The sequence below is a fragment of the Sinohyriopsis cumingii genome, chromosome 4 (assembly GCF_028554795.1).
Source record: "Sinohyriopsis cumingii isolate HCF-2022 chromosome 4, ASM2855479v2, whole genome shotgun sequence".
Taxonomy (NCBI): Eukaryota; Metazoa; Mollusca; class Bivalvia; order Unionida; family Unionidae; genus Sinohyriopsis; species Sinohyriopsis cumingii.
Window position 1 is genome coordinate 21,162,885 of NC_142964.1, and position 13,843 is coordinate 21,176,727.

General features: G+C 34.9%; 1 protein-coding gene across 4 annotated transcripts in view; it reads right to left on the reverse strand.

The window, feature by feature from the left end:
* LOC149800785 (flap endonuclease GEN homolog 1-like) overlaps window positions 1–13,843 on the reverse strand; it is a 62,033-nt gene that overhangs the window by 33,147 nt on the left and 15,043 nt on the right. For 3 of the 4 annotated variants that reach the window (XM_089954764.1, XM_089954766.1, XM_089954767.1), the window contains exons 8-11: window positions 11,449–11,657; window positions 8,601–8,815; window positions 3,909–3,970; window positions 890–1,000 (exon numbers count right to left, since the gene is read on the reverse strand). In XM_089954764.1, the coding sequence (XP_089810890.1) occupies window positions 890–1,000; window positions 3,909–3,970; window positions 8,601–8,815; window positions 11,449–11,657 (597 nt within the window). The remainder of the gene's footprint in view (window positions 1–889; window positions 1,001–3,908; window positions 3,971–8,600; window positions 8,816–11,448; window positions 11,658–13,843) is intronic. The other variant, XM_089954768.1, reaches the window with a different exon arrangement.

The window sequence follows — 13,843 nt, forward strand, 5'->3', positions numbered from 1 at the left end:
TAAAAAGGGCAGTATATTTCTTGCTCATATGACCTTGAGTGCTGTTCAGCTGTGTGGAACCCACATAACAAAGATCAGATAAATAAAATAGAGATAGTTGATCCATTAGATACACTACAAACAGATACAGAAATACAATGGAGCATCAGTGCCATGCCAGATCACCTCCAGTGGGAATTACTTGAATTGAGGCAAACCAAAGCCCAGCTGACCATGTCATACAAGATAGTGAACAACTGAGTGGACATACCCGCAGCCAAATATTTAACCCTAGTGTGTAGTCAAACTAGGGCAAATCAAACAATGAAGTTCCTAATAAAGTCAGCAGCAACAGACTATCAGTTCACCTTATTTCCATGCAATATAGGGACTTGGAACAAATTGTCAAAACAATTGCTAAAGCTCCTGAGTTGGTATCTCATAAACAGGAGCTTTCCAACATCTCATTTGAAGGCAATAGTTAGCTGTAAGTAAGACCTAGTGATTCTCAGGGCTGTGCCAGTTGAGGTTTATTTATTGTATTGTCACCATGGTAGCCAGATTGACATGAGCTTGAAAGGACAAAAACATAGACTAACACTCTTTCATTAATTTCTACCTTTTCTGTTATTATTGTTCTATCTGTTCCACCACTACCTTCCTTCCTTTATTCTTGACCACACACCACCTGGTCCTTAAAAGTCAAGTGTGAGTATGTCAACCTACTGATAGATAAATATTTCATTTCTCTTGAATATACACCAAACATCTTCCTATAAGCAAAGTTCTGAAACACTGTATCTGTTTAATGACTTGTCAGTACATGTAGCTTTGCTTGAATAGATGAACAGATAAATGTTAAAAACTGTATGCAAATAAAGTATGTTTTACATCATGTAAGCAATAATACCTTTTCCTTGTGAGGAAACAAATTCTTTGACCATTTCTGAGTACTGTTGTTTAAACAGATCTCTTTCTACATGGATTGTATAGTAGTCCTCCTTTGTCCAGGTGTCAACCTCTGCCAGAGATCAAACAAATAGTATTAGTAATTCATGACTGACTATTTTCTATATTGGTTTTTATTTTGGGGTGATTAATTTTGGAAAGGGGTTTATAGATATTTGAATGCATCTCAAGTAGGTCATACAATTTATGTGATGTTAATTTTCATTATGATTAATTTCCACAATTCTCTCGTTCTACTGGATGTTGATTGGTTGGTTAGGATTCAACAACACTTTTATCCCACCCATAACCCGTGGATTAAGAGTCCAATGCTCAACCAAGAAAACAATAATGGCTCCATTAATTATATTCTTTGTAAACCTTTTTTGCTGTTATTTGCGTGCTGAAGGTCTATTGTGAATACAAATCAATCATGATTCACTGTGTATATAGTATTGAGACAGTAATGAATATCATTACCAAAATCAATCATGTTTCACTGTGTATAGTGTATTGAGACAGTAATGAATACCATTACCAAAATCAATCATGAGTCACTGTGTTTATAGTACTGAGACAGTAATGAATACCATTACCAAAATCAATCATGATTCACTGTGTATATAGTATTGAGACAGTAATGAATATCATTACCAAAATCAATCATGATTCACTGTGTATAGTGTATTGAGACAGTAATGAATACCATTACCAAAATCAATCATAATTCACTGTGTATATAGTATTGAGACAATAATGAATATCATTACCAAAATCAATCATGATTCACTGTGTATAGTGTATTGAGACAGTAATGAATACCATTACCAAAATCAATCATGATTCACTGTGTATATAGTATTGAGACAATAATGAATATCATTACCAAAATCAATCATGATTCACTGTGTATAGTGTATTGAGACAGTAATGAATACCATTACCAAAATCAATCATGATTCACTGTGTATATAGTATTGAGACAGTAATGAATATCATTACCAAAATCAATCATGATTCACTTGATATAGTGTATTGAGACAGTAATGAATATCATTACCAAAATCAATCATGATTCACTTGGTATAGTGTATTGAGACAGTAATGAATATCATTACCAAAATCAATCATGATTCACTGTGTATAGTGTATTGAGACAGTAATGAATATCATTACCAAAATACAAAATAACATTCAAAATCAAAATACCGACATAATGTTATCTGAGTAATAATATTGCCTAATTGTTATAAGCATCTAGGTATATCTTTATTTGAATCATCTTTATATCATTTAGGTATTTATAGCATTTAGGTATTTATAGCATATAGGTATTTATATCATTTAGGTATTTATATCATTTAGGTATTTATAGCATATAGGTATTTATATCATTTAGGTATTTATAGCATTTAGGTATTTATAGCATTTAGGTATTTATAGCATATAGGTATATCTTTATTTGAATCATCTTCATATCATTTAGGTATTTATAGCATATAGGTATTTATAGCATTTAGGTATTTATAGCATTTAGGTATTTATAGCATTTAGGTATTTATAGCATATAGGTATATCTTTTTATTTTTTTTATTTTATCTTTTCCAAGTACAACTGCATGCATATAACCAATTCTCATACAATGCAATTCATTACAACATGTTCAAATATAAACATGGATTATTTTAAAGGAATATTCAGCTTTAACTTCAACATATTTCTGTTACATGCATATCTTAAAAAATATTATTATGCAAAATGACAACATTCTCATTCCATGTGATTTTATAGGGAATATTTCAGGATTGTACACAAATGTTTTATTTATAGAAAAATTATATTTATAACAACAGATCCATTATTTTCTTATTATGCTTACCATGATTGTAATCTTTCACCTTTAGACCCAAAAGTGTTTCTATATGTCCCTAAGTGCAAACCATCCACAAATGTTGACTAAGGAACTTACACTAGCACAAAAGTTACCGTACAAAACCATTTTTCTTCTTCTCAGAGTAACAATTACCATGAACTTGTCACCATCAAATCAAAAGGTCTCTTCCATGCTTAAAGTGCATGTCCTCCATAAACCATGGTCAAGGTGCATGGTCTCAAACTAAAAAGATATTGTGCAACAAAAAAAATCTTCTTCTTTCATTCACAGTGGCTTTGATATTTGGACCCCAAAATTAATAGCCTGGCTTCTTTCTCACCAAACAAATAAGCCATCCATGCATTTTTGACCAAGAGCATAAACTTTTGTGCAAAAATCATTTTTTTTCTTTCAGTCACAGTGACCATCCCTTTTTACCTTTGAACCTCAAACCTGATAGGCTTCTTCCTTATTGTAAATGCAAGATATCAACATAGTATCATATAGCTGTATCTTGCAACACTAATGTTATGTTCACAAACCATTTTGTACTTTAAGTCACAGTGACCTCGATCTTTATCTTGTTGATACCAAACTGATACACATCCACCTAACTTCCAGTGTGAAGCATCCACAAACTTAAGTCTGATGAAGCTGTGTTATGTTGAAGTAAAGTTTTTGTGTAGAAACCATTTTTCTTCCCTCTGTCTCAGTGACCTGGACCTTTGACTTTTCACCCTAAATTCAACAATATTATTTCTTACCCCAAATGCAAGCAATTTATTAAGTCCAGAAATGGTAGCTGATGCAGAATTCAAGTTATTGCACATTAGCAAACCAAGGAACAGATGGCTACATACACAGACAGATGGCTGAATACATGTACAGATGGCTAGATACTTGGACAGATGGCTGGATACATGGATAGATGCATGGATGAACTGATGGACAACAAAGTGAAATAAAATGTTCTGGCTCATGGTGGGCATATAAAAAGGAGGTAAAGGAAGGGAGGAAAAAGTTATTACAAAGTATGAAAATCCAGATCTTTTAGCCATGAGCCAAGACACTTGATGAGTCTTGGAATGTAGGAATTATAAGGTCTCACCTAACTTTTTCCACTTTATCTCGTAGCAAAGTCTGAAATTTTCCTTGCTTTCTCTCAATATACTGTAAAAAAAATTATACCATAAAAATGAGTAAATTATCTGCTTTAAGACAGTTATTTTAATGCTTGTCAAAAGTTTGTAGTTGCTAAAAAGAACAGGATTTTGATCATCAAGTAAAATCCAAACCCATTTGAAAAAAAACTTTGATTTAACAATATCACTGTATCTATTATATAATCAATTCTATTTACCCCTCTTTGTCTGATGGACAAAAATACTTTAACATTGTTGATACTGCTTGTGATGACAATGTAGAGGTTTAATAACTTTTAACAAAATTCTGCTCAGATTAAATTCGCTGCTCCTTTGGAATTTGTTACAAACAAGATAACGTAATTACACTGTACACATCAATGTCATGTTCAGACTTAAACATGGGGCCCAAGTGGGTCAGAGATCCTTCAAGCAGCCAAATGCAAGAAGCTGGTAAAAAATCAGGGTTTTCAGGATTTTTCTGTAAAAATTTATTTAAATGATGCTGACTGTATGTGATACTAAAATAATTCCTTGAAGGTTCTCTACTTTTGGCATCTTCATCTACAACTGAACACACATAGCACTAATTATGTCAAATTTGAAAATTCCTCTATGCCAAGATGTTTTCTGTCAAATTTGATCCAATTCTGTTGAGCAGTTAACGAGTTGTTATTTAAAAATTTCATAATTTTAGTAATGGTGGCCATATTTAATAATGGATCGGCATCAGCTGTATAAAGTTGAAAGACTCTAAGTGAGGATGATATCCATCAAATTTTTCTAAATCTGTTGAGGGTTCTTGAGAAAAAGTCTTCAGTAAGTGTTTTTATTGTAGTAATGGCAGCCACACTGAATGGCAAATTGGCAATTGGGTACAAACTTGAAACATCTTCATGCAAGGATGCTGTTTTCCAAATTGGTTAAAATTTATTTAGTAGTTTTTGAAAAGAAGTGGAAAATATAAATTTGTTACAAACAGAGGAATCATGGCAAGTTATGCATGATAATAAAATATGCTGACGTGGCTGTACGGTCAAGTGAGCTAAAAAAAAAGGGTGGTTGCAGCTCATCTCTGGAATTGCTCTTTCTGTTGGAAATGATCAGGCATTGGTTTTTGTATTATTAACCCTTTACCTCATAGAGCATAGTGACAAAGTGCAGCGTGCTATAAATAGAACACCGGTTACCTAGTGGACCGCATACGCATAGGCCTGCCTGTGAACTGTTAAGCAATGTAGTGTATGTTACGTTTAACAGCAATTTAAGAGTAAAGTTTGATTATTATAGCTGTGTAATTATTTGTCACAGAAGAATTTTTTATGTGCTTTAAAATCTTGAGAGAACTTGTTCATCATCACGTCAGTGAGGCCGAGTGACCAACCATAGCTGCCATTTCCCATACTCGAAATTTACATGTTTTTCATCTGCGTCTACATCACTAAGTCATCCGAATTTGATAATTTATAAAAACTAACTGCTGCCTACATCAATATCAGAGCCTTTACCTAAATTATTGAATCTTTCATAGTTGTGATTCTAATCGTGAAAACTTTGTAAGTACTGAATGAAATCCGCGACCGCCATTTCGGAGAGTGGAGATTATGACCCAGTTACTTTAAATAGCAGATATCGACCAGTGCATAAACAGTGACCACATGATCTGACATAATTGTCATTCGCAGAAACGAATGTAGCATCTAATAGGGGGGATTTCCCCGAAGGTGACGCTATGAAAACCAGCTCAAAATGGCTGATGTTTACAGCAGGCGTCAAAAGGCGCTTCCATGCAAATGGAGTAGAGGCGTCAAAAGGCGCTTCCATGCGAATGGAGTAGAGGTGTCCAAAGACGCTTGCATAAGGTAAAGGGTTAATTCATGAAACCAAATACATGAAGTATGTGGGCCTGTGATCACTCAGACAACAAAACAAAGCACATATGGGCCTGGGATCACTCAGACAACAACACAAAGCACATGTGAACCTGGGATTACTCAGAAAAGAATGCAAAGCATATGTGGGCCTGGGATCACTCAGACAACAACACAAAACATATGTGGGCCTGGGATCACTCAGACAACAACACAAAGCACATGTGGGCCTGGAGGATGATATCTGCCTAAAAGCCTAATGCAAGAGCAGTTGGCCAGAATATCTGGGTCAGTAGGATGCTTTCTGTTAAAATTTCTTCCAATGCTGCTGACTGCATATGTTTTGAAAACAATTGTTTTATGGTTTTCTCAATTGTTAATCATTGTATCTGACTGCACACTAGCATCATCTGTGCAATAACAAAAGATACCTATTGTCATGGAATAGTGTTTAGTCAGTTATGCTGCACATAGCATTACCCAAGGTGGTTTATTTGTAGCTTAGCTATTTCAAAAAGCAGAGTTTGGTTTAAAAACTGCTGCACATGCAACCGAGAAACCTGATGACCTTGAGTTCTCTGGCTGTGAATTTTCACCACAACCAGGGTATTTAATGAGTAATTGTAAGGTTCATTTTGTAAACAACATACTACATTGCTAACTTCTGTTCACAACTGTAGACCAAACTTTAAGATAATGTTTGTAAAAATGCTTACTTGGATCTGAGTTTAGGACATTGGTTTTCCCCTTGGAGCAGAACTCACATTGTTTATGAATTTGCTGTGAAAATGACACTCAAAGTGGTCCTCTTATTGTGTCTTAGGTTTTTATAAAAAGTTTGTGATCAGCATAATTATTTATTCATATTTCAACTTCTGTCTAGTGGAATCTGTCTTTAAGTTGTGTTCATTTATAATCTGAGAGGATTTATTTATTTGACTTATTGGAACTGCAGAGTGCTCATTGACTTTTGGACTAAATAATTATTTTGTGATTGTTGCAGATTCATTCAGGGATATTCTGGATTATATAATTGTGATACATCAAGACTGTTGACACATCAGTACATTTAAAACTGGAACTCATTCAGAACACTATAGTTTTGGACATGTGATAGAACTTGACGCATCATTTGGGATAAAATTCATACTACTAGAAGTTCTTTTTGAATTTTCACTTATTATTATAGGGAAATAAATTATTTGCTGTATTTTACTAAACTTGTTGGTTTCACTTTTTTCTGTTACTTAGTTTAATACCACAGAGTCATAACAGTGTTATTACAATTCAAGGAAGCATTCTGTTTAATGGAAGCAATCTCAGCTGTTGAGCTCTTTACGACAGACAGCTTTAGAACTCTGGTGGGTTTATGTAATAACCTGAATGCTTCAGTCAATGTTGATTTTGGCTCAGTGGAGAGTAATGGTTAACTAGTAGTGAGGGACCAAACCTTCGGGACCAACGATTCTATAGGGAACGAGGATGTTTCAAGTGATCTTTCTGCAGACTGGGAGAGGTAGGCCATGCGTGGTGGTGCCTCAAACATTCAACAAGAGCTGTGAAACCGCAAATACATTGTGATCATTGACAGCAAACCATGATATATATGTTCCATTTTATAATCAATATTATTCAATATCATTATATAGGTGAAAAAATTTGATATCACTATATGAATGAAAATGAATTACATATACATCATACTTGTGGATGAACCATGCATTGTTCATGTTACTGTATGGATTCTATTCAATGATCATCCGTTGTTGACAGGAGCACATATATATCCCAGTTATTTTTTTTTTTTTTCGACAACATTGATGGCTGTTTAAACTTATACATGCAATTTTGGGATTGGTGTGGAGAGATTCAAAAGTACCATGAAAAGAAGCAGCAAACATAAAATGCACTGGAATGAAACTATTGAAACTATATTGAAACAATCCTTTGCTCATATTGGCAAACCATCTTAAGAGTGCATTGTTATATCGTAATCCACTTATACTGACATCTGGCCTGAGTACTGTATCATGTGATACACTCGAATGATCATGCTACAGACTAGCTACAAACGACCAACCTCTGAAGGCAGGAACAGGAATGGCTACAATCAACCAAAAAGAAGGCTAATTCTCTTTTATTTTTTTAAAAAGTTTCCCAGAAAAAAAGTTTTGCTTAAACTTCAAAGAAAGCTGATTACCTCAGCACCTACCATTCTGTATAGATACTAAGCAATGAAACAATTTCAGTATCAAGCATTTGCTGCTGCAATAACAAATGGGCATTTTGTTTGGTCCTCCAAAGTTGGTTTTTAATGGTGACTTCAATAACATATGCATCCTACATCAAAGCAAGCTGACTGCAATCTTCAAAAAAAATGAAGTACCTTTCATCAAACGAAGTCATCACCAAACTTAAATAAAAGCAATGGAATCTGAAGTATTGTTGCATTTTCCAAAGTGAATGGAACACAATTTTTTTGTCATGAAAGTTTCTTTTTCCCCGGAAAAAGTTTATGCTTATGATTGCTACCAATGGCAGCATGAAACTCCTATCTTTTGAAACTATAGATATCTGGCCATCAAGTTAACTGAAGGTATAGAATCTATTCATGTTTTCATTTCCCTATGAATAGCCTCATCTAATGGGTAGCCTCAGCAAGATGACAGCTGTCTCCAGCTGACCAAAATTTAATACATCCCAAACATTGTGTAGTAGTGGGTCACACTGTACTAACATAAAGATTTTTCACAGCCAATGAAATCTCAAGAAAAACACAATAATTACCTGACTGGCTCTAATTTTAGACTGTGCCAGTTTTGGGGTGAAGAAAATAGCCTGAAATGCACAAGAGCTGTTATTAAGTGTCTCATAATGTCAACACCATCCATGCGCACTTTATCAAGCATGTAGGAAACAATGCCTGTCACATCTGGCTCTGATGAACAAACTTTATCCAGTGGTATTTCTTCATTCTTGTCATCCAGAAACTCGTGAATAATCTGGAAAAATAAGTGCAGTTCAAATTTTTCTGCTCTATTTTCATAAAAAACATTCCAGAATAGATCAAATTAGAATATTTTGATGCTTCAGCATCAATATTTTTAGTCCTGCAAAGAGAATGATACTCTACTGTGCAAAAGAATTTCCTGGAATTCAAGATGAGATCATCTCTTCTTTTAACTATCGAGTGTTGAAACTATCTCTGACATTTTTCAGCAATAACAAGATTTTCAAATTAGCTGTTGTGGTGGACATACTGGATGTCTTCTTGGGACCATTTTCACTTAGGACCAAGTGGTCATCATTAGAAGCCTTCTGGTGGAAACACCATACATATCAAAAGACCATCTATTCAGGGGTGTAGCAACAGCAAAATATTCATGAAGGCTGATGTTGCAGCAATACTGGATAAACTAGGGTGGTCTAACATCTTCAACACCATGGGTCACATGGTCCAAAAACGAAACATTTGTGGGATATATATATATATATATATATATATATATATATACACACACACACAGTTATATTATAATTAATGAACTGACTTTTTGTATCAGTGCAGGCCACAAAGAAAAACAAAACAACCTATGGGCCTGCAGTTGGACTAGTCTGGACCAACTAGGTATCAATAAAAGGTCTATAAGTGAAAACTCCATTTTGATATAGCCATCCATCTGGGAGGAGTAGCAATGGCAGTGTTTTCAAGATGGCTACCATAATGGCCATATTAAGGGTCAATTTTCATCATTTTTATTTAGACCCAACTAGGCAACATAACAACTCTTCTGTTGTAAGCACAATGTTGATATGACCAGCCACGCAGCTATAAAGTGATTTTTTCCATGTTGAAATGATTCTCCATTTAGACCCAACAAGGCAACATAAGAACCCTTTGGGTGTAAGCACAATGTTGATATGACCAGCCAAGTAGCTATAAATAGATTTTATCCCTGTCAAAATGATTGTCCACTTATCTTCCAACTAAGCAACATAAGAACACTTCTGATGTAAGCATACTGTTGATATGACCAGCCAAGTAGCTATAAAGAGATTTTCTCCATGTCAAAATGATTCTCCATTTAAGACGAGTAGCAAAAACAAAGATTTTCAAGATGGTCAACATGGCAACCATTAAGGACAAACAAGACACTATAAAAAAGTCTTCAGGTGAAAACCCATTGCTGATATCCTTTTGGAGGAGTAGCAATAACAAGATGGCTTCCATAGTGGTTATATAGGATATCAGATGCATACCATCTCCTTTTAGAATGAACTAGACATCATATTAAGTCTTCTAGTGAAAGCACAAAGTTGCAATGACCAGCCATCTAGGAGAAATAGCTATAATAAGATCTTCCAGATGACCACACTGTGGTAGCCATAAAGGTGTAAGAAATTAGATAGTGCACTGCCATTTTGTGAAATTTGCCACATTGAGATTAGCTTCATGCATGTCACCACATTATAAACTTAAGCAAAGCTTGAGAAAAAATTAAATAAGACACAAGACAGTCTTGTATTATTCTGATCAAACAGAAATGAAAGTAAAATAAGCTGCACTGAATTATAAGTCCAGCCAAAATTTGGAAGCCTGACATAACAAATGTAAGAAAATGTGTTTGTAAAATCTTGAAACGTCCTTAGATAAAAAGCATCTTTTGTTAATAATGTGGAAAGGGACCTGAGCATACATAATGAAACATCCCTAAACCAGACACTGTTTCAATCATAAATGTTGCCTGTTTTAGAGGTGGCCAGTATATGACAGTTCAAAAAGAGGCCTGGAGTCCATCATAGAAAGGGGACCATGTTATAGAGGAAGACAGGTTACTGGCAAGGCCAGGTTAATGCCATATTACTGAGGAGGCAATGTTACAAAGGAGGCAATGTTACGAAGGAGGCCATGTAACTGGAGCCCAGGTTACAGAGGGGGCCATGTTAGACAGGAAGACAGGTTACTGGCAAGGCCAGGTTAATGCCATATTACTGAGGAGGCAATGTTACAAAGGAGGCCATGCTACAGAGAGGCCATGTAACTGGAGCCCAGGTTACAGAGGGGCCATGTTAGAGAGGAAGACAGGTTACTGGCAAGGCCAGGTTAATGCCATATTACTGAGGAGGCAATGTTACAAAGGAGGCCATGCTACAAAGAGGCCATGTAACTGGAGCCCAAGTTACAGAGGGGGCCATATTAGAGAGAAGGACAGGTTACACAGGAGCTGACTTTGGGAACTTTCCCTGTATACGTATGCATTTATATCATATAACAAGGTCAATGCTGAAATCTAGAACTAAACTATAATTGATTTAAGCAGAATTATTTCCTTATCTAAACCAAATGTCAATGGTAGAGCAAAAATAAATGACTCTTTTGAGAAAATATGTGAGTTATGCTGAATTATGTAAGACTCCAACTCACACCCCAAGCTCATCTCAATTCATGCTGCATTTCTCCAACAATAAATACATGCCTCATGGTAAGCCCGTCCCTCTACTTGTGCAAAATTTTGGAAAACGTTTTAGAAGCTGTTTCCATTTATAAGTCCACCCCACTTTTTAGAACATGTGCTAGGATGGCCCCTGGGGTTTCTCAAGGGATAAGTACTGTATATTATTAAGGTATGTGTACTTCTTTGTTTGGAAAATTACAATCCATTAAGGCTTTCTCTCTGACATCCAACTCCTGTTTGAATTTAGTCAAATCCTCTTTGAAGTCTGCAAGTTTTCTTTCAGATTGATGCCTCTCACAATAACAAGTGTCAGCATCTGCATTTACAGAGCATCCCACAGTAGTCGTACACGAGGAGCATCCTGTGGTATCATGCGCTGTTAAATCACCTGTGGAACAGAAACATTTTCTGAGTAAGTTCATACTTGAAATAATTTTATCTTATAGAAAATCAAGTTTGTATAGAAAAATGGTCAAATATAAGATATGCTACAGAAAAAAATTATATATTTCTATCTGAACAAATGAATATGATTGTCCTGAAATTTAATACACAGGCTATCAGTAAATATCAATTATAATATTAGCTCAAAACATTAACAAAAACAAAAGTACAATAAACTTCTCATTATACACCGGCCCACTGTTAATAGTCATCCATGTTGAAACATGTGTCCAGAAATCATTTCTCTTCTTTCAGTCAGTTACCTTGACCTTTAACTTCTGACCCCAAAAATGACCAGCTCCTTCAATACCTGAAGTGTAAGCCATCCAAACAAAAATGTATGCATGTCAACAGATCTTAAGTTTTGTGCATAATACATTTTTCTTCTTTCACTCACCTTAAACGTTGACCTTTGGACCCCCACATTATTGGGCTTCTACCTAACCCAATTGCAAGATATCCATAAATTTGGTCCAGTTATGTCATGTAACTATGTAGGAACCATTTTTATTCATTCAATTAATGTGACTTTGACTTTTGACCTTTCCACCCAAAAAATAAGGCACTTCCTTACCCCAAGTGCAAGCCATAATTTTCGTCCAGTCAAACTAAGTGACAAAGACTTTACTTTTGAGTCTGAAATTAAGAGCTTTGTTCCTTACCTCCAGTGTTATGTTATCCACAATATTTTGCAACTCTAGATGGTGGAGAAGCCAGTTTTCATCTTTCAGTCACAGTGATTTTGACCTCTGACCCCAACATCAATATACTTATACTTTACACTAAGTGCAAGCTTTCCATACAGTCTGTAATTATTTACAACTGGAGAAGTCAACTTACTGTGAAGAAACCCTTTTTTTTATTTCAGTTGCAGCAACCTTAACCTGTGGATCCTAAAGTTGATAGGATTCTTCCTTAACCCATGTGCAAGGCATCTACAAAATTGTTTTAACTTTACATGGTGGACAACTCAAGTTTGTGTGCAGGACCACCAACTGTAGCACACAGATGGATGAATGGATGAAACATATGCTCATCCTTATGACAGACATAAAACAACCACAGCCACTACACACAATTACATAAAGGTTATATATGTCTCATTCAGAAAATCCTTAACTGCATCAGTGAATGAAGAAATGTATGCATATATGAATGACTGTCCTTGTTCAATGACCAAAATGCCTGCTGGATCTAAAACAATTTATCAAGGAAACAAATGAAGAAAACATCTGAAATTACAGTCTGTTATCAACATTGTCAGCATCACTGTTGTAAAATGTAAATTTTTGATCCCAAGATTATCAAATTCAATATGGATTTATGTGTATAACAATCCATTATGCCTTGTGTATATCAAAGATTTTATTGACCAAAACTTTGATTTCAGACATGTTGAACTGTGGACTGACAGAGAACATTTTTATGCATTCTTCATAAAACTTGTGGCATGCAAAGAATCCATTGAAAGATTTAAAGTTTAAAATCATAAAATAGCATAACTGCCAACCCCAAAGTACAAAAATACTAACTGCTTATGACAAAAATATTGATTTTCTGGAACAAATAATGATTTTTAAAACTTTTAATGCATATGTAAAACACCTACAACCATCAGTAAAGTAGGACAATAACTTAATTATTTAACGTTAAAGATGCATATGTTGCACTCCTGCACCTTCTGAACAGGCACCTTATTCATTCAGGTACCCATTAAGGACAATCAAGAGTGCAACACACTCACACTCAGACACAAGCTGTTTATAGAAGCCTTTTTCACACCAAGTTTCTTTCAAACATTATCCATTTCAATGTACCATCTTTCTTTGATGATCTGAATTCTGTGCAATTTTTATTACTCGGCTGTTTTCATTCTAGCATACACATAATCCCTTGTGATTTTACTGTCTAGAAAAAGTGTGCAAAATAAATCACCACAACACTAGTATCTGAAAGAGGAAGGTTCCTCTCTACAAGAAATATAGTAAACTGAACTTCAATTGAATTTCATCAAGGTTCTCTCTGATATTTATCCACATCATAAGTTCATGTTGATGATGAAGCAGCATGCTGATGTTTATTGGCTTTTTCATGCTGCTTCACATCATAGTCACCTAAATAGCAAAATCA